The sequence below is a fragment of the Bactrocera oleae genome, chromosome 4 (genome assembly GCF_042242935.1).
Source record: "Bactrocera oleae isolate idBacOlea1 chromosome 4, idBacOlea1, whole genome shotgun sequence".
Taxonomy (NCBI): domain Eukaryota; kingdom Metazoa; phylum Arthropoda; class Insecta; order Diptera; family Tephritidae; genus Bactrocera; species Bactrocera oleae.
In genome coordinates, this window is record NC_091538.1 from 52,878,331 (window position 1) to 52,905,644 (window position 27,314).

A 27,314-nucleotide genomic window follows, 5' to 3' on the forward strand; every position below is an offset into this window, starting at 1 on the left:
TTTACTCAATGTGTTTATTATGTGGCGCTTACTTTAGTGTGGTTCAGAATTGAAATTCTTTTGAAAAATAAGTTTAAAGAGTAGTGTTAGATACAAAGTGCGGGGCTTTGTTATTTATTATAAATAGTGTATACCCTTCTGTGATTACTTTTGTATATGCTCATTACATAACATACTATAACATTACGTAACATCCAACAAAAAAATTAGATTACATTACTTAACATAACAAAAAAATTAGACAACATAACATATTCCATAACATAACATAACATAAAAATTAGATTACATAACATAACAAAACTTACAAAAAAATTAGATAGCATAACATATTACATAACATAACATAAAAATTAGATTACATAACATAACAAAACTTAAAAAAAAAATTAGATAGCATAACATATTACATAACATAACATAAAAATTAGATTACATAACATAACAAAAATATTAGATAACGTAACATGTTACATAACATAGCGTAACAAAAGAGTTAGATAACATAACATAACAAAAAAATTTGATTACATAACATAACAAAAAAACTAGATTACATAACATAACAAAACTTAAAAAAAAAAAAAATTAAATATGTGGCTCCTGGAGTACCAAATATAGACCTTTTTTATCGAGTCTCCGATACATATGTGCAGCTGTCAAGCACACATGCACACACATTCAGCTCTATATGTACCACATGCATTTGACTTTTGCATATTATTGTGGAAGTCTGTTGTTGTATTTTTTTTTTGTGCACTGTTGTTTGTATTTGTAGCCGCGTCACTGCATTGTCACATGTATATTTAATATTTATTGATTTTTCGTGTTGCCAATTTGGTTAATCTGCAAAACGGTGTGAATGACGTTGAGGGTTGTGGTGGTACATTTTTGCTTTTTGAACTGGTTTTGGTAGGAACTGACACGATGGATATTTATAGATTCTCATGCAAACCTTTTTCAAGGCTTATATTAATGCTTAGAAATTATTATATATCACAATACAAATATATATATATATATTTTTTTTTCATATTGATAGCGTTAACTATTCTAGAACTCATATGTATACATTAGGGTGTCAGTTATTTCCTAAGTTGATTTTTTCATTTCCAAACTTCCGCTAAACTTTCAGTTTTTGTCTTTCAAAAAAGATCCAACTCTTTAATTTTAATTCCAAAACAAATAAAACTACTAATTAAAAAATTGCATTGTAATAAAAACTTTCCGTTCTACAAAAAAAGTTTTAAAATTGTTTTTTTTTTTCAAAAGATTCCTTTAAAACTTATACGCAACTAAAGTTATTCATCAAAACTACTGTATTCACAAAGTACACCATGTCGTATGAGCAACACAGAATATATAAATCAGTTTTGGCCACCATATTACATTTTTATACCTTGAACAACTGTAAAAAGTAATATTTTAGTAACGAAGCAGTTGAAGTATTTTTTTCTCCAATGTGAAAGTATTCAAGTTTTATTTCTTTTTAAATAAAGAACATATATCGTACTCTCAATACTCCAGCAGGCCGGTCGGTTGTCTGTTATGCATTTTGCTTGCTCAACATTTGACTGTTTTATACAATCAATTCAATGTGTCAGATTGATATAAAAATTAATAAAAAGAATTAATGGCAATACCGCGGATAGATATGTCAGTGATAATGTTTTTATATGAAAAATTATTGAGTAAATAAATTTACAACCTTTCGCACACGCACAGTTACAAACTCGTATCTTTATTCTGGTTCTCACTGCTGTAAATTTTTTGTGGTCAGCGTTGACCCCACTTGTTGCCCTACATACATATATTTAATTCAAATATTATATTATTTTTGCTTACTGTTATGTCATCGTGCGCATTGTGCCGAGCGCATTGTCCTTAAGGGCTGACCCATAACCAGCCACCACAAAAACAACTACCGCATTAAAAAACATTTTATCGTGGCGAAAATAAATTAAATATTAAAAGTAAGGAAAAAAAAATGTAAACAAAAAGTTGTCGTGCATTAAAAATAGCTTACAAAAAAAAAAAAACGCGTGCAAACAAAACTTTAATTTAAAATTAATTCATTGCGGTAAACCAATCAATTTAAGTACGAAATGCGAAATGTGCAGGCACCGAACACAATCGCAATTAATTCCAACAAAATTGATATCAACTACTGCCGCCTGCCACTCTCACATGCCTTCCGCTCTCACAGCTCTAGTGCAACCTACTACTCTCTCTCACGCCACTAACTAAATCTCTGTACTTTGTGCTCTGCGTTGTTCTGTCCGCTTTAACCGATTTAAAGTATTTATTTGTATTTACTTAAGTACTTTGTAGCGAACACAGATATTCAGTCAATGGAAATTCGGTGAATGTACTTGTCAGTTAATGGCACCAGTCCGCAAGTGGCATGCCATCGTCATTAGTGAACGTTTGCCTTGCCTGCTCGTTTTCGCTCACGGCCATAGCTGAGGCGCTAATTATATTTTAATCTCGTGTTAATTAAATAAGAGTTTCAAGTAGCTGGGCGCAAACAATTGCTTGCCGAGGGAAAGGAAGAGGGGAAGGGAGGCATGCATTGCTTTCGACATAGTCAGACACAATGTCTACTTGCCGCTCATTTGACTGCATTTTACGAGCTTCAAAGTGTCACAATTAAATGCTAGAGAATAGTACATCAATTTCTTTGTGCCCACTTCGAAATGGAAGAGGCTTCTTTATATTGTCTTTTTGACTTATGTACACTGTAGGGAACATTCTAAGCTAGCTTACCGTAAACTGAAGGTTAAGTGGTTGACACAACTGGGCAGGACTTTTCAAGTGCACTAGCTTACCTTTATGTAAATTATAGTTAACGTTTGTTGTCAGTTTTGGTTCAGTACTTTTAATCTACCCCCGTATAAGACACATAGCAAGTCAAGCTGCAGCTAAAAATTACCATTAGAAAAGTAAAAATATTAAAGTTTTGTGATGATATAATCCTCAGACGTCATAAGTACGACAATGTTTATCTTCAAGCGGTTCTGCAATGATAATTACACACCAAAACGTTTCTGAATTTTAGGCCAACGAACTACCTTAGACATTTAGGTTATGTGCAACATAATTTGACGGTAATAATTCCGATAACTGACTGATAATTACATCCCTTTTCATTTGAATACTAATACACAGATGAGAAAAAATAATATTAGTCAAATATACTTCATCAGGGCCACCATGTGATTCGTTCGTTGAACCCTACGATGAAAATTTTGAAAACAGATTATAGAAGTATAGCAATATTTTTTAGTTGTGTCATGTAGATCATGAAACCAGACTTTGTCAGGCTTTCTAGAAAAGCTTCTCGAAATTATAGTGAAAACATCTCTAAAACAGTAGGCGTTTTTCGCCTTTTTTTGCATTTAGGTTACAATAAAGTAACGAAGTAAAAAACGACTTCATCGGTCTATTAAAAGCGCTCTAACTCCTCAGTCTTTTCAAATTTCTTACTTCTCAATCATTCCTAATGTTCTCCAAAACTTTTTGCAAATTCTGCAAGTAGTTTGTAACTTTGTATTTAGTTGAGAAAATGCATCCAAAGTTCGCCCTAAGTATTTAATCTCAGCCAGCAGAGTCTGGTGATAAAGAAATCTCTAGAATACCTATACTAATTTTTTTTTGAATTTTTAAACTATTATAAGTCTAATCGGTTTCGAATCAGAGCTAGAACTGCTCTGAGTCCAGAAATATCTCTCACGTTCAACGCCCGATTTCATTCATCGATTACAGAAATAAGTCACACATTTTCTGACTCTATGTTCCTTACTTTAGTGACTAATTTTAGTCAACGAAATCTCGTAAATTGCTTTCCAGAACATACTAAATTACATGAGTTTTCCAAAGTGTTGAAAATATGATCTGAGGCGATCTTAAACTATTCCTTAACTGCGTAATGCTCTTAGAACTTAAGTGAGAAATTCACTATTAGACTTGGTTATTTGAAAATAGTTATAGAAATATCTTCATTTATCTTGAAGTACCCGTAAAGCACTAACAGTCAAAATTCTGAATAAATTCGACAAGTGTACTCGTATCCTAATTTTAACTATTTTTTTTAGTACTTGTTGAGTCTAAACTCAGCTACAGTGTCAGTTTGGCCACATTTCTTTAAGTCCTCGATTTATAATGATCCTTAATTCACTAAACTCACTTTAATCTCGTTGAAAAACTGTTTTTATTTTCTCATTGAAATATTCCTTAAACAATTTTCTATACAAATTTCCAACAACTACTAATTTTCCTTATTTTTTAGTTGTTGCTTTCATGGCACTTGTTAAGTGCCCGTTTGTTCGCTAATTCTTTTAAAGGTTGTGACCTCTTTTACAGTAATTCATATTGCACTCATTTATTCCTCTCTTTCATTATAGTTGCACTCTCTAAGCGACATGCAAGTATATACTTTCGTATACAATATGATATTTATATTATATTTGGTATATATATGTATATGCTTTCAAGTGAGCATTAATCGACACTCACATAGGGTTCCGTAGGCGTCGCGCTTTTATTGTCGACCGTAAGCGAGTTCGCGTCTTCAATTTGTCGTCTATTCTCTCAGCTGGTTTTTGTTTTGCTCCTTCAGGCGTCATTTTAGATTTAATTCGTTTGGAAATTCTTTTTAGACCTTGACGGCGGTAGATCCTGAGGGCTTTGCCAATTTAGCATGCTATTGTGTGAGCATACCGTAGTTGTTGTAAGTTATTTTTCTAGCAGCAAATATTAAGGTTATAAGTTGTAATGGCATAGTTATGTACTTTCGTTGTACTTACTATTTGATATTATATTCAATTTTCACATTATAATTTCTTCTCGCAGTACAGTAGTTATCAGTGCATTCAGGAGGTTACGTATACGCACCGTATAGTTTTGCATTGCAATAAGGCCAAGAAACTTAATACAAGAGAAAATACAGATTAGATGGAATCCGCTCAATAATATTATATATTTTCACTTTTCACTTTTGCAACCATATATATATTTATTAAGGTTAAACACAGGACAAGCCTGACTAGATTTCTAGGTCATACAGTTGACATATTGTTAAGCTGTGGCAAATAGCTGAAATTTTCTAATTTGTTGCAATTAAAATTTGAAAGGGAAATTCTGCAGCTTGAGCTCAAACATTGTTGTGTGACAACATAGTGTGGTAGAGACAAATGACCCGGTCTGTTGCACCTCAACTAGCAGAATGCAACACTGCGGCGAAGTTAAAAGCAAGCAAAGGAAATGAAGGAAAGGCACCAGCATAAAAATGCAATGCAATAAACATATGAGAAGGATTAATTAGCATAATTGGAGTGGTTTTTTCATGTACTAGATTTGAGCAGGACAAAATGTAGAATGAAAATGAAAATGAATCGAGTTTCAAGTGCTATTGCAAAAGTTGAAAAATCATAATTATATAGTAAACAGACTTATGTTTTTTATCGCTCCACGCGTGCTTAATACGATGTATAATATTTTGTTACATCATTATTGTGAATGAATTATAAAGCTAAGTGAAATTGTGGATAAAAAACAGTTGCACAATGTGTTATGCGCAAAAACAACTATGATTCGCTTTCCGTGGTACCGAGTTGCAGCTATTTCACAAGCTTGTTTGCAATTTAAAATATTTGAAATTTTTATTGCAGGAAAAAATAAACACGACACGCGAGTATATAAAATATATTTGTTTAATATGTGCATATCCATATGCGTGCAGAGTGCAAAAAGGAACAAAAAACAGTAAGATTTTATTTGAGTGGCAACATTTTGATGGCATACCCTTTTTATGCAAGGAACTAAAAAATATTTTCTGCGTGAGGTACTTTAATAATTAAATATAGTATGAAAATAATACTTAAGTGCGCTAAAAAAAATATATATTTATTTTTTCATAAAAATATAAAGCATTTAACTATAAATACATAAAATAAAATAAATTAAGATATAAAATTATATTAAGTCAGTGAATACTATTTTAAAATTTTTAAATAAATATTTAAAGTAATGGATTAATTTGATAAGCTGCTCAATCCAGCTATGTAAAATATTTGATTTATGTTTTTCCGAACAAACGAAAAATTATAAAAAATGTAAATCATTTTCTGGAATTCTTTTCCCTATATATGAACTGCAAAGTGAAAATTACATTTTGAAGTTAGAAGCAATAAATTACTACAAATATTTAATTAATCATGAAATAAATTAAAATAAAATGAAAGTATTAAAAATTATTAAAGTAAATAAATAAAAAATTACTAAATAAATATATTATAAAAGAAAAAAGCAATTGTAAAAAATCATTGCGATTCTCGCAAGTCACTAAGGACTTCTTTAAAGACATGCTTATGCTAATAATTTATATTTCAACATATTAAACAATAAAAATTATTATTTTTTCTAAAGAATTCCAACATATTGGCAGCAATATATGATAATATTTTACATCTACCGGTATCATTTAATAATACAATATTACTAAATTAATCTTTTTGATAATCAGTAGAAATTATTTAAGGAAAATATAATAAAATACTTTAATAAACTAATTGTATCAGCAGTCGCTTGCCTTGCATAATAAAAAAATTGGTAAACGGTTGCCTAACGGCTAATATTCCAGCGGTTGTCGCCTTACATAATACGGGTACTAAACTTCAAACACAAGTTTATTCTGACTTTGATCACAGCAATTCTTACCAAGTTGATGAAAGTGCATCCATTTAAAGTGTTAAATTAAATCTAATAATAAAATTTGCTCAAATATAAATCTAGAAGCCTATAATATAAAGAGTGAATCCGCGGAGCCCCTCAATAGTTTCTTCTAGAGCAAACTTTTCATCTTATTTACGACAAATTTTGAAAAAAAATATTTTGCTTCTGGAAGAAACAAGAAAAGTTGTTAATTTCGGCTGCTCCAAAGCTATAAAATACCTTACAGGTTAATTTCTTATCGCTTATGTGTGTTCAAAGGAAAAGGTAAATTTTGAGTTTTTCGAAAAGTACTTATTTACTCTCAGTATATATTTCGCCCCATTCAAGGTAATATCCCTCGGATATAATACACTTGTGCCAACGCTTTTTCCAATCCTTTCATTGGTTTCTTCAGTTTTGGGAATAGGAAAAAGTCGCAAAGGGCAGGGAATCTGGTGAATAAGGTGGTCGAGGCATGATTATGGTTTTGTTTTTGGCAAAACAATCACTCCTGAGCAATACTAATGCGACATTACTTTTGCTAAAAATTTGGCCGATTGATATGCCAACATCCTCTGCAACTTCTCTAAGCGATTCCACGATTTTCATGAATAATTTTTTTCACTGTTTCGATGTTTTCTTCGCTTGTTGATGTGGTCGCACCTCCGGTATGCTCACCGTCATCAACATCTTCTCGGCCTTCTGTAAAGCGCTTGTACCAGTTATAAACAGTTTTTTGGGGTAAAGTGGACTCACCGAATGTCACAGTCAATATTTCAAGTGTCTTGGAGCACTTTATTACATTTTTAATGTAAAATTCAATACATATTCTTTGATCCATTTCTTTCAAAAGTCGAACATCGAAAAGCACACAAAAACGTGATTAACCTTTTCTTTCTAATGTATATAAAGCCTAAAAAATTATATAAAATTATAAAGTTTAGGAAAAGTTGATAAGAAATTAATTTAAAACAAATAATAACTAATAATTTGTATAAAACGTTGATTTTATAAACAATATAAAATTTTATAAATAAAAAAAAATTGTGAAAAGTTGATTTTATAAAACTAATTAATTTGTAAAAAATTATATAAAATTATAATATTAAAAATATAAATAATAAGTGGTTTAAATTAAATATTTATAATTAAAAACTTTACAAAAACGAAATTTGCTTATTCTTTAACTTTTTTTTTGTATATTTCCGAGGTGTAGTTAATAAAAATCGCCATCACTTAAAACCTTGTAATTTTTCCAGATTTTTATAGGCTGAAGCAGTCAATATGTATAATATTTCAAAATATCCAATAGAAGCACATTGCTTTAATTTCAAAATTCGCAAACAAATTGACTGACTAAATTTATACCAATCAACTGTTGTTTACTGTTAACACAAAATATACTTAATTATAATATACATATATAGTAAGTGCATTAGTAAAAGTAACGTTAGCTTAGCTGCATATAAATAACTGTACAGTTAGCTGTTAGTAAATAATAATAAGTGTACATAAAAAATGAGGAAAATGGTAAAAGCTTTAATTAACTGTTAAGTCAAAGAGTATATATGTATACAAAAACCAAAACAAAAAAAAATAAATAAATAACTAAAACAACAAAAAATAGAAAACATAAAAAAGTACACAGTAAATATATGTGAAATTTAGAAAAGTAATTAAATAAAACGTTTTGCGGTGAAAATCAGTGCAAAAAGTTAATGAAAATTAAGCTTAAAAATAATAACTATATAATAGTAATAGCAATAAATCACATATTATATCAACAGAAAGTGTGAAAAAAATTACATAAACCTAAAAATAAAAAAAGTAAGCCACAAAAATATTTACCGTTATTTCATATGCAAATATTTAATAATAAGCAACAAACTAACCAATAATCAGCTAATGAACTCAGAAGTCAATTAAAGCGCCGAGCCAAAGTTTTGTGGGCACTCAAAAAATGTTAAAACAGTAATTATGCATAAATAAAAAAAAAAAAAAAAATAATAATGCAATTAAACAAATTTTAAATTAAATAAATATAAATTTTTGCCGAAAGCGCAAAAAGAAACAAAAAAATTTTAGTGCAATTGGCGTGAAAGCTAAAAATCCAACACAAATTTGTTAGTGTAAATCAATTAAGCACAATTTGTTTTGATAATTTCATGCAATAAATACAAAACGAGGAAAAATACGCTACAACAACAACAAACCAACCGAATCGCCTGCTGTAAGCTGGCATTATAATATAAAATAAATTGCGTGCGTGTGTGTGTAACAACAGAATCGAAAACAAAACAACGGTAAATACCGGGATTTTAAGTGCATACTTAAATAAACACAAAAATCGTAATTAATTCAATTTGTGTGAAAGTGCTAAGTGTAAAACGCTTCAGGTAATACCAAATGGCCAGCGGGCGGCGCGGCGCAATGGTGGCAATAATAAAATTTCATGCTGCTAGCTAAATTAAACTAGAAGCAGCAAATATTGTTTTGTTTCGCAAGTTTATGAATGGATTTGCGAGCTTTTGGGAGCAAGCGTAGCTGCAACAAGCCAACACACAGCACGTAAATACACACATACATGTGTTGGTGTATGTAGTTGCGTTTTATGTATGTAGTGGTGTAGTTTAACCGATTTTATGCTATCTATGTGTAAGTGTTGGCGAATATGTGTGCTTAGAAATAGCAATTCAGTGTTTAAATGTGTGGAAATGTCTACGTGCCTGAAAGTATGCTAACAAAAATTTATTTTATAAGAAAAATGTTATAAATCAGCGCAAAAAATTTAAAATAAAAGCTAAAAAGGATTTTAATTAACTAAAACTAAATGAAGCGATTAATAAAATTAAAAAACTATTGAGAAAATTAAAAAAATTATTGAAAATATTAGAAAATTATTAAAAAGTAATTTTTGAAAAAATTAAAAATTAAGTATAAAAAAGATATACAAAAATTCAAAATAAAAATTCAAAATATTATTTTGAAGCTAATTTTAATAATTTAAAATAAAAACTATGTAAAATATATGTTTACGAAAAAAACCTACAATACTTACTCAGTTTGCACTAGCAGTTTGTTGTAGCTGTTTTATGTTGCACGCTGTCAAAGTAGCTTATAATGCAACTCCTAAATCACACAACCAAGCCTACTATTAGCAAAAAATTACGATTAATGTTCCTGCTACACAATAATAAATACTGAAAAAAATTTAAAAATAAAATTTTTATTAAATATTAGAAATTTAAATATAAACAGGTAAATAAAAAAATGTAAAAAATAATAATTTGCAAAATTCAATAATTTTTAATTTATTAAAAAAATGTTTAATTAAAAAATCTTTCAAAAAACCAGCGTCTAGCGCTTAGCAGCAAGTGAATGCTCTGTAGCGTCTACACATATCCTCTCTGCCACACTCGCACACACACACCGTTACCGTTAACCGCATAAGTATGCCGTTATATATGTCTCAATGTACATAATAGCCGTTTGTGCGTGTATATGTGTGTCTACTTTATGCTGTGCAATGCCGATTAGCATATTTGGTAAGCGTCTAACTGCCGCCCATCAGCGTGTGAATGCAACGAAAAAGACAACAACAAAGGTAGCCGAGTGGTTTGTCGTTGTAAGTTGTTATTGCTATTACTTTGCTGTTTTTTTTTTTTTATTGTTTGCTTTTACATTTTCAATTTAGTTGCTCTTCATAGAACATTACCTATATTTCTAAATTTGAACCATTGCACTTTAATCGCGCCCACTCTCCCCACTTTATGTGCTCACAGTGAAAATTATGCAGCATGCTGGACCACATGGCGTATACGTAACGCACTTATTAGCTTTAAGTATTTAGTTTTTCATGTTTCTGTTAACATTACATATTTGTTGTTGTTGTTTTTGTTAATATTTGTATGCTATATTTTAACTTAAAAGCAAATTTTCAATATAAATTACATTTCTATTTCACATGCATGACTGCATTTTCACTAGTACTATAAGTTCACGCCTAAATGTAGGCAATTTATTTGTAAATTTAATAGTATTTTTCAGTTTTTTAATATTTTACTTCGTGATATAAATAGATTTTTGTATAAGTGTCAGTACAGACGTAATTTTCATGTATATATATAAGCGGTATGTACTCCAACGGTACTTCAAGAAATTTTCTAAAACTTTTTTTAAGTTAAGACAGCTCTATAATTTATTAACGTTAATAAAAGTCACATTAGCTATCTAAATGCATGTATTTTTCCATTTCAATGCGACCACCTTGCATAGAGCCTAAATGTAGGCAACGTTTCTGTAAAAATTTTCTATTTTTTTAAGTTGCGTTAGTAAGAGTCATATTAGATATATAAATGCATAGAGTTTCCATTAAATTGCGCCTACGTTACTGAAAAACAAGCATATAGCCTAAAAGTAGACAACATTAATTCAAAAATGTCCTACCCTCTGACCCAAAAACAATTTTATGTCCACAAAAAGTCTAAAATTCTAGCAAAGAAATATATAATACAAGCTATGGCTGGGTTAAATTTTTAGCACATGTAGATTTAGCATTCATAAGAAGTATATAAATAAATTTAGCTTAGTATTATATGTGAAAGAGTTTAGTATTTTTATCTCGTCTTCAGAGCTTGTAGTCGGCTACATGTATAAAAATATAATTTATAAATTTTTTTACAAAAAATTAAGATATATATTGCTTTAAGAAAAGGGCATTCTTCCTAAATGTAGGCAGATTTTTTTTATATCAAACCTCATTTGGCATTTTCTGCACACTATACGAACTAAAAGAGCTGCATTCATTTATGGTAATTTCAAATAAAAAGTACATGAAAATAGCCATTGAATGCCTTGAGTATTCTACACCAAAACAAGTTATTGATTTAAGGAGAGCTTTTCAGAGTTACTTTAACACTAGGTATTACAAGTCAATAAAGCTTAGTTAAATAAAAGTTCCATCTGCTTTTCGAAATATGTCAACATCGAAATTTGTTCTTTAAATTCTAAAAATAAAAAATGTTCAAAAAATTTATAAATATTAAGAGCTTCAAGCACAATTAGTCGCATCAGAAATCTTAAATTCATTTTCGTAGATTATTACTTTACCAAAGATTAACATTTTTAAAAATAATACTTTTCTCAATTATTTTCTAAACTGCACAAACACTTACACAACAGATACTCATAACAGATTTTTAAAAGCTGACTTTATCAATTCTAATCCACAATTTCACTTTTCACCTTTATGCCTCGCATAATGGTCAATCGGTTTTAACCTCACATTTTGTTATGAAATCTTTTTCACAACTTTTTGCTTCATCGGTCAGCTGCAAAGCTTTTAACATTTAATATTATATCGTTGTTATATCACTTACCCTAAATGGCCACATAAAATTGCTTAACTATCCGCATAGAAATAAGCGTACATAACTGTTAACATTGTAGTACATATGTATATGGTTTAATATTATATTTATGTGTTGTTGTTGTTTTAACTTACGAAATTTGCACAAGCGTGTTGAAGTCTGCATTTTCCAATATCAATTTTGTTACATAATTGAATTAATGCTGCTAATCTAAACACAAAAATCAGATTACATTTTGATTTTTTCACACACAAAAAATGTTTCGAAATGAAAAATATTAGTGAGGTATATACTTTATACATATTTGAGTACACATGTATTCGAATGTAAATGTAAATTCACTTGAATAATTCGTTGTATATTGTTTGTGTTATTACAAATTTTAAAGAAATAGTCAAATGTTGCCACTTATTTCCGAATTTGTAGTCAATAAGGCCACTAAAATGTGGATGTAAAAGTAATGAAGCTAAGAAACTTAAAGATAATTTTTGTGTGTTATGTTAGTTGATAAATTAAATTAAATAGAAGGTTGCCATCTCTTTGAAAAATTTTAGTACACAAAATTTGAACTTACCAATTTAAGATTTCAAAATAGAGTCATTAAACTTGAATGTTTGAAATCCTAAAATTGTTCACTTTTGATTTGTTTAAGAAGTGTTGCCACCTTTTGCAATATTGTAATTCAATAAATATGTTAAGATAAATAACATGTATGAGTATCGAACTGCAAAGGTTTAAAAATACTAAATATTGAAAAAATTTATGTTGCCACCTTATTAGATATTTTTTTTAAATTTTAATTGCTAAACAATTGAATATTAAATACGTGAATAAGCATGAATTACTGTGAAATTTTTTGAAATTAATATAAAGTATAAAAAACGATAGTTGAAAATATTAATGTTCGAAAAGGCTTGCCACATTACTGGATTTTATTATATTTGCTTAAAATCTGTACTTTAAAAAGCTTGGATCAAGAATAATAGATTTGAGAAACCCTACAGTTCTTAATATTTTTGAAAATGGTTGCCATCTGTTCGAAATTTTTAAATTAAAAAAAACTACTAATATGAAGGACTTGAAATAGTATAGCAAAATGTTTACCAAAAAAGAAAATTTATTGGATTTTAACTGAAATTTTTTTGGAAAGTAACTAGCGAAAAGAAATTCAGTATCAAATTTGTAGTAAGTAAGTGTTTTAGAGATATGTGTTATTTTCAATGATTTTTTAATTCAATGTTTTGTTGGATATGTTTTTGATATTTATACCCTGAACACGGTATATTATGTTTGCTACGATGTTTGTAACATATAGACGTAAACGTCGATGATCCAATAAAATATATATTTAAATGTATAGCGTGTCCAGCTGAGTCGATTTAGCCATGTCCGGCTGTCTGTATATATGTCCTTCAGTTTTTCAGAGACCGTTCTGAAATTTTCCGCAATTTCTTTTCTTATATAGCTGCCATACAAACTGAAAGATCGGAATCAAGTTCCAACTCGCACTTCTAATAATTTTTCGTTGAAACCTTAAACATTTTTTGGATTTTATATTTCCTTTAGGGATAATTAATTGATATATTTATTAAAATTTTATTCTTAAATCTCAACTTATTGTATTAATAACCTTTTTAGCAATCAATAAAATTGACGTAAATTTCACATTTTGCTTTGTAATTCAATTAAGTTGGACAACATTCAATCTACAGAAAAATTATGCATAACAAATCTGGCTGTAATGGACTCGTTCAAAGCTCACACAGATTTTCATGCATTTGTTTTTATGTTTACCAACCAAACCTGCAAACAGAGCTAGGTAAATAAGTATAGTAACATTGTCACAAAATAAACGTTTCATACTTTGTTACAAACTTATAATCGTTCAATGTCTTTTTGTTTTGATAAAGCAATTTTTTAAATTTACTTTCCACTAATATCCGCTAGATAATCAATAAGAATATAACTGAGAGCTATGCTATCTGAAGCGGTGCTAATGAAGTGAGAATATTGGACAAGCACTCAACTTATTTTGAGTATAAAAGTACACAAAAATTTAAGGCATCGAAGATACAATTTCTAATGACATGATGATGTTTCGTCGATAATTCGATAATTCAAAAATTCAAATTATTTTAAATTGTTTTTTAACCAACTACTCTGGAGCATACGTTTGTTGAGCTGCTTTTTCATGAGTATGTGATTTTAGATATAAATTTGAATTTTACAATTTTTTTTCATAATAAGCCTAAGCGAAATACTCGTATATGCAAGCAAGAAAAATAAAATATATGTAATTTTATAAAGTAACATGACATACACCATCAGCCATTTCATTGACAAATAAAAGTAATTGCTTAATAACTCTTAAATTATTTTATGATTTTTGAATCATTAATTTCTTAAATTTCCGCATTTAATGTTGCCTACATGTCGGCGCGCAACAAAGCAACGTAAAATTGTATAGCTATTAGACCAGGTAAGGAAAAAGAATAGGCATTACATCGACAAGATTGTGAAAATCTCTCGCTTTTTAAAGCTTAAGAAAAAATATACAAAAAAGTAATTATTATCAAAACAAAAAGTCAACTATGTAAAAGTGAACTCTTAAGCCTTTAAGTTTAATTTTATAAGTAATATTTAACCCAACCTCTTAAAGAAACATTGTTAGCAGTCTTCTGATAGTCTTCTGAAAAAGTCTTTTTGAGAACAAAAATTAATTTTCTGCCAACTTGTTTTAGTCACTTGGTTATAAGCATTAACTGAAAATATACTTTAATAATTAATATTATTAGAACTTAAATAAAGCGGGCTTTATAGACCCTGATTGCCTCCGGAAAAGTGTTTTAGAAGTGTTAGTTTGATGAGCTGTTTGTGACTAGTAAGATCAAAGTCAACGCAGCAAAGCATGATTTGCAAATTTAAACCACTTCGTGGATGTAGATATAGCCGCCAATAATTGAAACAGTTTCTGACATTTCGCTCGTGTAGTAAATGTTTATAACCAGAAAGATGAAAAAACGTTAGCTTCCATTTTACCAAAGCTACATTACTCTTCACAAATACAAAATATCGCACTTTATTTCTGAACTATTTTTTCGGAGATTGCTTTTACCTTAGGTAATAATACATGCTAAACTTCGTGAAGATGTCTCGTCAACTGTAAAAGTTTTCCATACAAGCACTTGATTCCGATCATTCGGCTTGTATGGCAGCTATATGCTTTTTCGTAGTGCAAAATTTCAAATCGATATCTCATAAACTGAGGAACTAGTTCGCTTATATACAGATAGACTTACACGGCTAAATCGACACAATTTGTCACTCTGATCCCTTCTGGATGTTGCAAACATTATGGCAAACTTAATACCTATACCCTGTTAAGGGCATATGGTAAAGAAGATTTGGTCATGGAAATGTTAAGAAAATTCTTAGAAAACTTAAAATTTGAAAAAAGTTTTTAAAAAGGAGTCTAGAAAAGAAATTACCGTCTATTTAATTTAACCTAACCTTACTTTTTAGTCAGCCTATCCAATCACTAGCACTGGATCAAAGCAAATGAAAGGTTGCAGGTTTTCTCCCACAATATATTTATGTAATGGAAATGGACTGGAAATCATAAGCAGTTCACACAAACTATCTTCTTAAAATTACAACAACAATAACACAGTAACTCTTAGATCTTCGTTCAACTCGATCACTTTCGAATTCGCACTTATCAAGTTTTGACATGCTTCACACCGGTTTGACGCTCATTTTATCGAGAAAACTTTCTCTGAACTCGGTTATGTTAGCGCTTCCTACTGCACACTTTTAAAATATTAAATTTTCAAATTATAGCAACTTCGCCTGAATCTCGTAAACAAACCATAAACGGTGCATAGCACTTTCACTTTGATTACCGCACAGCAAAAGTCTTTATATGGTTTCTGAAACAGCCACAACCGCCACAGTTTAGGTTGTGAAGCCTGGGAACCCACGACGGAAAGCAGAAAAAGCGCTATTATTGAAAACAAAAGCAACACTAACAATAAATCAGCAGCGTGGCGCGGAAAACAAAAAAAAAAAACCGGAATAAAAGAAGACTCATTCAAACACACGCACACCGCAGAAACCCTGTAGCGAGAACAGAGAGATCACACAAAAGGCGCCGAAAAGAAAACTTTTCCACTTTACAACGCCAGCAAACTCCACTCACCTGTTTACCCGACACAAATCATATGTACAACCAAATTTAGTGCAAATTGATAACTAGCTTGCTGGTGTGTGAGTGTGTGTGTGTGTGTATGGGTGTGTAAGGAAGTTAGCTGCGCTGTAATTGACTTTGACGTGAATCAGCAAATAACTTCTGCAGAACTTTTGTCTTTATTGAGAAAGTTCTTGTATAAATATAGCGGTTGTTGTTCATGTTTTGTTGTTGTTGCTTTTTCCATTTAGTTGTGTATATCATATATGTACTCTGCCGCTGATTCTCCCACAATGCCAAAAAATTCAATCTGTCAGCGCCTTAACCATCAGCTGCAATTACCAAAAAATTCTAAGCAGTTGTGACAACAACAATAGCAACAACAACAAAGAGTATCGCATAATTTATTACTTAGTGGTGAAACACTTAACTTTCTTTCAGCTGAATTTGGCTATGTATAAATCTTCCAAGTTCAATTTGTGCTGCTCCGCTTTCATTAATACCGTTATTCGCAGAGTTTTTGTCGTAAATTCGGTGTGGCATCGATTTACAAAGAAAGTTTCCGCTAAAAATAACCACATTATCTACCAACTACCTTATTTGGGCGAAGTAGTGGCAAGTTTCACACACATGCACATGAAGATTGAGGGCAACCGCCAATTAGCTGCTCGCATATAATTTGAGCTAACTTTTTTGCTTTGACCTGAAAAGATGCATATACTGTGGCTTGCGGATAAAAATAGATTATTTTTATTGTTTTTGTTGTATTTACCGGAATTCTTTTGTTATTACTGAGGCATAGCTGCGATTTCGCAAAAGTTTCTCAGGCATTTTCCTGCTTCGGAGAAGAGAGAAAGCGATAATATCTCTATCTTCATTCTTCTCAATCCATGTTTTCGAATTTCATACCACTCATTCCAAATTGTAAATTATTTAAGTCAATAAATTCCAAAAACTTTTGCTCGATTCCATATTCAAGCCTTCGTTTGCTTACGAGTTCAGCAGTCTTTTTAGATAGCACATCTCTTAAGAAACAGCAAAACAAGTTATTGTGGAATTATTGCCTGTCGTTTACTTGTCCGTTTGGAGCGTTACTATGGAAATACCGCAAATAAGAAGTCAAATTTTTTGAGCTCTCTATATTGTTGATGTACTCATATGTTTCTCGACTGAGAAATAACTGCTCGTAAATAAATCAAAACTACGCATGGCAACAAGTAGACCACTGTTTTTCTAAGAACTTCTCATTTTTTTGCTTAAGTCTGTCGAATATAACCTCTAGTAAATCGTGACACTAACTATTTAATGAGCTCGAAAGCTGATACTGCTTTCCAGAAGAAAATCACAAAATTACTAAATTTCAGACAATAAGTTTTGTATCATAAATCGAGTCTATTCCTCAACAGATTAAAATAAAGTTAAAACTGGTTTATATAAAAGACGAAGTTAGCAACTAATTCAGCAACACAATATCTATAGGTTAAGACTACAAAAATTGTTGCTTTTTAGTGATCTTGATACGACTAATAAGTCGACACACCTTTTAAATAATATTTTTTAATGACTACCATACAGAACTAGAGTCAAAGTTCCATAAATAAGTTCGAAAGATTGACTAAAAATATAATATAATACTGGAGATGAATAAATATAGATAGACACTTTCACTCATAGATATTTCTTGTCAGTTTCTAAACTACCATAGAGTATTATGCACTCATTTCAATCTAACTAGCAGACATTTATTTTAGGAAAGACAGTTCGAAGTCAGATATACATATTGTATACAAAACGCACAAGGATTGTCTAACGAGAGATGATTACAATTGGTGTAATATTTTTTTATCCGACATCAAATTAGACTGATATATATAACACTCTTTATTAGAAGCTTTAAGGGAAAAGAAGTCAGACACCTGCCTTGACAATGTGGACGTTTAAGTACCCAACTATTATACCTTCTGCTCAACGCAAAACGAGACTTTATCCATAACTCGACAAGGACATGACATATGGCCATACTTTTTTGTTGCTTAGGTTGGCAGGACTGTTATATGTTTACATGTCAAATTTGAGCGCAGTCTATCCCATAGTTTTTTTTTTACGGCACTATAAACAAGTCAACCTCGAGTGTGTTTTTCGAATTTTACTATGAAAATTATGGAATAAGTGCGACGGACGCAATGAAAATGTTGCAGAAGGCATATGGGGAGTCTTGCCTATCACGTGCACGTATTTTTGATTGGTATAAGTCGTTCAAGGACGGCCGTACATCGTTGGAGAACTTGCCCCATGATCGTCGTCCAGCAACGTCAATAAACGAAGAAAACGTCGAAAAATTAAAGAAAATTGTGTTGGAAAATCGTCGTGAGACTGAAAGAGAGATAGCTAGTGAGCTCAACATATCAAATGGATCTGCTCATAGCATTATTCACGATGTTTTGGGCATGAGACGTGTGTCTGCTCGACTTGTTCCAAAATCCAGCTCATACGTCTCTTCTTGTACGCGATTATTTGACCAAAAACCTAAACTCAAATTGCCGCTTCGTGGAAAGCATTTTCAGTCGATTGAAGTCATAAAAGAGAATTCGAAAAAGGAACTGAAAGCCATACCTAAAGCGGCCTACCAGAAGTGTTAGGAAGATTGGAAAAAAAGGTGGCATATGTGTATCGCCTCTAATGGTGACTATTTTGAAGGGGATAAAATAAATATTGAAGAATAATTAACCGTTTTTGTTGTTTGAGCCAGTCTCGTTTATATTTGAGCAGAAGGTAAAAAAAGGGTTGACATGGTGTTTTTTACACTAGCATTTATTCGAAGTCATTGACCATACTTTCTCCAACGGTTCGCTGAACGCTTTCGAAAGTTAGACACATAAACCGCAGAGTTTGACATTTTTCCGAGCAATGTAGTACTACAGTAACTAGTATTATTATATAAAGTCCTGAGATTGAGATTGTCGTATAGGGGTTTGTTCCACAAGAAAAAGCTTCCACAGTAAAGCTCTAAAATGACAGTTCTAACTATACTTGAAAGGCAAGCGTATATGCAACCAACTTATTTCTCAGGAAAATAATTAGCTGCTAGATAAGTTTAACTATGATTTCCATTTTTCATCAGTCAATCAGGTATGTGTCAAATTAATTACAAAAATCAAAACAAAATAAAGCTCTTGAAAGTTCATTAGTTCACGTGGCTGTCAATTGATATGTCAATTGATTAAATTAACTTGTCCAATGATAATACAACAGAAATAAAAAAAATGAAAAATGGTATTTTTTAAATGCAAACCCAGGCGAAAAAATATGTAAGTATAAAATATTATATATCCATATATACAAATGTAAATATATAGTATATACTGGCATAGCCACTTACATCGAATCCCTTAATATGGCGAAATGTTGAAAATGTTAAATCATGCATTTAATTAAACAGAAAAATCACAAAAAGCATTTGAACTGAAAACCATTTAATACAGGCACATTTTTACATAAGTATTAGGGTGGCACATACTTTTACGGGACTTAGAAATTGCAATCAAATGTCTTTCAATATTTGAGAAGTACGTGTGAGTATAAATAATATGGTGGAACTGATTGTTTCTAGTTGTAAGGCCACTTTTAAATTAACACTCTCCTTTGAGCTAGTTCTCATAGCTCAGTACTCGTTTTGGTTTCAGGAAAGTCTAACTTCGTTTCACTATCAATTATTTAAGCAAACATTAGGATGGTGGAAATTTCATTTAGGGAAGCTAATGGTCGACAAAGGCAACGAGTTTTGAGTAATTTTCATGAAGACAAAACTACATTTATATAAGAACCACCCTAATACTTTATCGTGGATGTGTATCTTTATCCACACCGACATTTTTGCAAAGTCATTGGCTTTTTGCTCAACTGTCACCATAAGCACAGAGTTACTTTATACTACTCAAAGCAAAGCGGTAGTAAGAAACAGCAGCGAAAGTGAAATGAAAGTAAAGACAAAAAATGAGTCAAACATCTTCATTAAGTACACAAACACTCGGCATATTTACTTAATTGGATTGTTTGCTTTTGAAGTGACACGGATTGCTTCCTTTCATTCTTGCATAATACTGTTTTTTTTTTTTTTTTGGTAATTTGTTCTTTTCGTTTTGTGGGAGTCATGTGTTGCGTGGATGCCTTGCTTCTCTCATGAGAGCTTATAAGATTTCTTCAAAATTTTTTTTTTAAACATAAAACGGTGTTTGCATATTTTTTGTTTGACTGTTCGGTATTATAATCGAGTAGTTTGAAGAGAAACAAAATTTGGGTTGTCACGTGTTTAAAATTTTTAAAAGATAAAGTTATTATGCAAAGCGCTGTATAGGTATAGATGTAAATAAGATTTAAAAAGGTGCAGCTTATATGTTTTTGAAAAAGTTGCCACCTGTTAAAAATATTTATTCAATGTAATTAATAATATATTTCAAAATAGTTAGCTACCGAACAAAGTAGGTATAAAAACGCTTTTCACTAAATTTTTTTAGTAAAGTTGCCAGACTTTTAAATTTTTGTACTAATTTATGTAGCTAAAAAATTAAATTATTGCAAAATGGTTATTAAACTGAACTCATTTGAAATATATTTATTCTAGAAATATTTTTGAACAAAGTTGCCATCCGTTTAATATTTTGCATTTAATTAAATTGATACGTTTCATTAATAATACAAAACTATTTATCAATATAAGCAAAAATAAGAAAGAAAAGATAAAGTGCTATTTTTAGCAGGGTTGCCATATGTCAAAAATTGTGTGCACAATTAGAGTTTTAAACCATATAGCATATTGCAATATGGGCATCAAAATAAAGAGATTGAAAAAATATTGACACCAAACAGATTTGGTTAAGGCTACCAGCCTTTTAAATTTTTGTGTTGAATGTAAATATATTGACATAATACATATGTACTATAAAAATATGGCAATAGAGGTATGAAATGAAACTGAAGTAAAACAGACTCCGGGCCGCGACATTTTTGAGGAGTAGGCAATCTCTATAAAAAACGTAATCAAAGAACTTTATAAATTTAATGAATTACGGCTACTGGTTATCAAAGTAAAGCAATTTAAGCATAAATTCTGACAGAGCTAATTTTGAGCAGGGTTTCCATACATAATTAATAAACTACATATATGTATTATATATTGCAAGACAGGCTATAAAACTAGCTAGAAAACTATTTAACGATATTTTTACCATTATACTCAAAATTTTTAAAGTTATACTCAATGTTACAAATTAAATAACATACTCGTAATGCAATAGGGATATGAAACCAAAGAAATATTAAAAGGAATACTGCAATCAGAGATATAATATTTTGGGCCGGCATTGAAATTTTTTTTTAAAATTACGTTTATAATATAAATAAAATACAGCATTTTGGGTATCAAACAAAACGTAATTAAGAGAAAATTCTGTCATTGATGTTTTTTAACCAACATTATCACTATTTAAAATTAAATAAACCTAACAAATATATAAAAATGGCTATCTAATTAAAAAAGATTTAAGAAAACATTTTGCAAGAGATATCTTTTCGCATGGCAACCCTATTTCTTCTGCACTCAATAGAACTGCTAAACCAAAAAAAAACTTGTGATATGGGTATCAAAATGACCTGAATTAAAAAAAACTTTTTTGAAAAGTTAATTTTGAACAGGGTTGCCATAGGTTAAAAATTTGTTAGCAATTAAATTGATAAACCAAGTGACATACTGTATAGTAATTACTAAACTAGGCCAGAATAAGAAATACTTCAGCAAAAGATATTTTAAAGCAGGGTTAAAAATCATATACATTTTTTGTATTTTATCATACCAACATGAATTATTGCAAAATGAGTATCAAACGCAAGAGAGTTAAAAAATATTAAATTCATAGGGTTTTAGCAGGGTTGCCACCTGTTTCAAGTATGTTCTTGTCGAAAGTTGATAAAAAAATTTTAATTTCTTATTATAACTGGGTGTTTCCCAGTATTTAACCCGCTGCTTGAAATCAATGTTTATGACGCATCCAGTTAATTTTCACTTCGGCAACGCGTTTTCTTTATAGCTTTCTTCTGCATCCTTTATTTTTCCTGTAATTTATATTTTGTTTTTATTTGTATAACACAAAGTCAAAGTGGGCTTCAGGCAAAGCTCTACACTGTATTATAAACTTGTATATATTGTACATATGTATGTATTTAAGTGTGTATTGAAACTTGCACCAAAATCTTTTGAAAATCAGTTTTTGTTTATGCACAGCAACAGTGCGAAAACACTGAAGTGTTCAACATTTTCGCCTGCAGCGGCAACGGCATACGAAATGCATAAAGCGTTGAGCGCAAAGTGGGTCAGAAAATTAAGTAAATAAATGCTTACAAGCCTTTCAGCCTGCCTGGGCACTCACAAACACACACACACATACAAAAAATTTTGTGTGTGTATATTTGTGTTCGCACTCATGTATAGCGCAGGCAAATATAATATGCTATACAATGGCGGCATGCTTGCCCGTAACGGTACTCGGTACTTAGTAGCGTGTTTGTGTCCACTGCAGGCAGCTGCCGCTTATAAATTGTTTATATTTTAGCGTAAAATACTCTGAACTCTGCCCGCTTGCTCTTCGCACTTGCCACGCCGCACCGACCTTTCTTTGGACTTGCACCTTAACGGTCGCCTCTACCGCATTCACATCTGTTGTTACCGTTACACTTGTGATGTTGCTTTCACTTGCAGCTTTTTTTCGTATTTTTCTATTTGCTCACCTCAGCTCGTTGGCTGTGTGAGTGAGAATGTAAGGATTTTCTTTCTGTGAAAAACAAATTGCTGCAACTAAAAAGAAAGCAGAATAAATTATAAAAACAATAACAACGTGATATGCACATAAGCAACGGTGGCATAGCATCGTATAGCTCGCCCGGAAGTTCAAAAGTCTTCTCTTATATACTAAGTACTTATGTATGTGTGTGTGCGGTTGCTGTGTGTAGGCCAATACAACTGTAGTCACGTTAAGAATCTCATTATACCTGTAGCAAGCATGCCGACATAGACATTTTGCGGTTTTCATTTATTTTGCGGCAATAACATTACAAAAAAAAAAAATTAAAAGAGCGCAGAAAAGAAAGTTATTTTAATCAAGCAATTATGTAGGACTATATAAGGTGGAAGTAAAGTACGAAAAGAGTAATATTATTACATTAACGGATATTAAGTATGCACATAATCTCACATTTAAATTTGCTTACCGAAATAAACACATTTAGCTAAAGCAGAGAGGAAATTTTCAAGTACGTAATGTGATTTTAAGTTTTGAAGCCAAAATTATATTTGGTTAGGTTAGATTAACAGGCCGATTTTAATAGGAATCTCACTTGGACTGATATGAAAGCCGCTCCGTTGTGTTACCTAAAACTCCTATATAATTGATTATAAGACACTCACATATCGGCAAAGCGCTTTGAGCCTATCACAAATTAGTTAGGGCGACTATTGTCAGTTTTGACTATGTCTTCTATTTTACCGAAAAAATGTTTCAACCTCAATATTGCAAAGGCTAAACAATGGAGGAGAAAGTGCCTGGAAGACTCCACCTCACGTTCTTCCATACAACTTTGACCAGCTCGGTCCTGCAACATTTTAAGCTTTGCCGCATAAATGTCTATAGGAAAAAATCCATCAAGAACTCCTACGATTGCCAATATCATCATATCAATAAGCATTCGTATTTTTAAGATTTGGATATCTGAAGCCATTGGCTGAGAAATGCTTTGTAGAAGTCCACACCTATTTTATTGACATTTTTTTTATTATCTGAGTTTCATTGTCGTACTCCAAGATTGATATTTATATGTTCATATATTTATTATAACCTTGAATTGTTTTAATTGAAATTTATCCAAATTTATTCTCCCTGTGTGCTTTTTCCAAAAGATCCGTAACTAGTCGTTCGAGTATTGTGTGATGTGCCTTCATTACAGCAACAAATTCAATGGAACGGGACTAAAGAGCACAAATACCATTAAGTAAATTCTAACCGTATCCTTCGGTGTTAGGTGGTTAGATCGGCAGTCCCAATTTCAGATTTTAACTTCAAAAACATTTAAAAGTAAAGTAATCTTCGGGCTATTTATTGGTCTTATAATTCATAATAGGCTTTAAAAAAAGATAAAGATTAATTCAAAAATAGTCTCTCTTCGTGCCGCTCGCTATAGTTAGAATACAAATCGAAGCAAAGCATGAAGCTTAATGTACTCTGATATCGAAGTTTCCTGTGGAATAACATGAACCTTTAACCTTAGTAAGACTTTCAGAAATAGTAAGATCAGGTTTTATGTATGAGCACTTCTCAAAGACGTAATGCTACGGTTTACCTCCTCATGTGTGAGTGGTGTTGTCATGTTTTTAAAAATGTTTCTCGTAAATTTAAGTTAATGAACAAGCGATATTTTTGATAGTATAATATAGTACAATAACCAAAGTTAAGAGCTCAATTAACTTAACATAAAGTATTGGCAACCATTCCCATGGCATGCCTAGAAGTTGAGCCTTGGGAATGGTTGCCAATACTTTATGTCACAGATTTATAACATCTCAGATTTATAACATCTCTTTCTTCAAGTTTGTATTTTTTTTTTTTTAATGCTCTGTCATCATATTCTTTGGCCAATACCTTGTATTTTAACAAAAAGGATGCAATAATGTTGAAAATTTTCTAACAGGTCTCTTAGAGCAACTCGATTCAATAACATTGGAAAACAATTTAAGTGCTTATTGAATTTCAAACCAGGCAAACTTTTTCCAAACGTCAAACACAAATAAATCAGATACACACATACAAGATTAGTTATTTTACTACCTACTTCGTCTATTTTACAGTTTTCATCGGCTCATATTCTAACGTATTTGATTCCACACCAATATATGAAAAAATCTTTAATCTTCTTTTAATATCAAGAGCTTTGACTTGTACTAAGCAATAAGTATTTTCGTATTTATAACTTTTTAACACTTTTGTTCGCCAACTTTTGTCCAATTGACTGCTTTTAAAAGGTGAGTAGGTGAAAAGCAATGGTGACTTCAAAGATGGCTGCATAGTCTTTAGGGGTATTGATGGATTTCACAAATTCTTTGCTAACTTTTTGCGTATTTTTTTAGGAAGTTTTGTTTGAAACAGATCTGCATAATATTCTATTTAATATAGTGAAATAAGTGTCAATGGAGCATTTAAATTTAATGCAATAGTTGAATGTTGATTGTTAGGCAAGGAGTTTAATCCGAAAACTTTCCTTCAAAACTAATAGAAAAACAGATAAACGCACTGATTTTTCTTGATTACTACTAAATTTTACTAAAATGGCATCCAGACGTCAATTATGTGACTAGTCAAATATGGTGACTGTTCTAGTGAGGACGTTCTTCACCGAACGAAAATGGTAGTCAGAAAAAGCAAGGTATGGCCCATAAGGCCGATATCGGTCTTGCAACCTGAAGTCAAGCTTTGTCATGATGGAAAATCTGGGCATTTTTTTGGCAATCACTTACTTCAATTAGATGAGTTGTTGCCGGTAGAGTCCCCCATTAATGGTGTTAGAAGCTCATAATACAGCTCGCGCCTCTGATCCCATCAAATGCAGAGCATTACCTTGGCTACGTGGATATTCGATTCTGTCGTTGATTTGGCTAGTTGGCCAGTTTTTACGTATGATGCCTTTCGTTAAGCGTTGTCGCAGGGGATCGGTTAATCATCATCAGTCACAATTCGATGCAGAAACGAATAATTTTTATAGAGTTCAAGCAATCAATGTCCCTTGGCTTCAATTCATATGACACCTAATTTCCTTGTTTGTGAATGCATCCGGCTGCTTTTGATTGTTTTGAAATGGCTGTTTGAGTGACTGCCAAAGATTTTCCGAGCCCTTCTTGTATTTGGCAGCAATCTTCACATCGAGGAAGGCTTCCTGTTCCACATCTTCAAACTTTTTTGGCAAACCAGAGCCTCTTTCGTCGTCTAAACCAAAATCACCATTTTCAAAGCGTGCAAACCACTTTTGGCATGTTCGCCCAGTTAGAGCATGCTCACCATAAAGTTCTATCAAAATGCGATGACTTTTGGCTGAGGTTCTCTTTGCATTAAAGTAATAATAAAAAAATCCCCTGAGAAAGTGCCACATATTAGAGTGAAACAAATTCTTATTACTGAAAAATACACACATGGACATTAGCTTTTCAAACCACGATTACGGATTCTCATCGTCTTAGGTATTAAGAAATTGAACTTGATTACGTGAACCAAAATAAAGGGCTGTGAAAATATTAGAAGAAGTTATGTTGGTAGTTAAGAGCGCGGAAGCTAAAAGCATAATTCGCCATTTTAACGATCGAACTAATGTGATTATTTGTTGATTATCCGGGATAACTAATGATTGTTTGAAAGAAAGTAGTGTTGGAAATTGCCACCTCGTCTAAATTTTTTAATTCAAGCAATTTTTAATATAAATCTAAAAACTTCTACAATAAGGAAATAAAAAAATGCATTTACATTTGTTTACAAACATTTAGTTGTAAACATTTTTGAGAAATGATGCCATCGGTTTTGAATATGTGCTTGAGTAAAAGTATTATTCAGTCAGAAAGTATTGGAATATGGATATCCAAGTCAGGGATTTGATTGGAGTTACAGTCGAAAATATTACTAAGAGGCCTTGCCACCTATTTGAAAAAAAGTATTTGCACCAAATTTTTTTATTCGCTATTTTTTCAAATATTTTAATATTATGAATCTATATTTTGCAAGAGTGTTGCCACATAAATATTTATATATGTATGTACTTGTAAATATATATTTTTATGGTGTAAAAAGATCCAGGTTTAAATAGAAACTAGTATGCTAATCGGATAATGCATAAAAAAATTATTACCATATTTATTTAAAAGATTATATCAATTACTTGTTAGTCTAGTGACCATGAATATATCTTGTAGAATCTTTAGTTGCTAGTAAAATAATATTTGCATATTAAAAATTTATCTGATT

The 27,314-nt window shown here is 31.1% G+C and overlaps 1 protein-coding gene and 1 long non-coding RNA gene across 12 annotated transcripts in view; both read left to right on the forward strand.

Moving 5' to 3' along the window:
- LOC106622162 (uncharacterized) overlaps positions 1-5,868 on the forward strand; it is a 123,783-nt gene extending 117,915 nt beyond the window's left edge. For all 4 annotated transcript variants that reach the window (XR_011395907.1, XR_011395906.1, XR_001330942.3 and 1 more), the window contains one exon: positions 5,670-5,868. This is a non-coding gene — a long non-coding RNA (uncharacterized lncRNA). The remainder of the gene's footprint in view (positions 1-5,669) is intronic.
- Positions 1-27,314, forward strand: part of LOC106623211 (potassium channel subfamily T member 2) — a 373,175-nt gene that overhangs the window by 150,795 nt on the left and 195,066 nt on the right. For 4 of the 8 annotated variants that reach the window (XM_036363146.2, XM_036363147.2, XM_036363156.2 and 1 more), the window contains exons 1-2: positions 9,668-9,969; positions 10,066-10,336. The exons of 2 other annotated variants lie outside the window; for them this stretch is intronic. In XM_036363146.2, coding sequence (XP_036219039.2) covers positions 10,184-10,336 — 153 coding nt within the window. In that variant the 5' untranslated portion in view covers positions 9,668-9,969; positions 10,066-10,183. Of the gene's footprint in view, positions 1-9,667; positions 9,970-10,065; positions 10,337-27,314 lie in introns of those variants that run through there. 2 more of the 8 variants (XM_070107993.1, XM_070107991.1) reach the window with 1 other exon arrangement.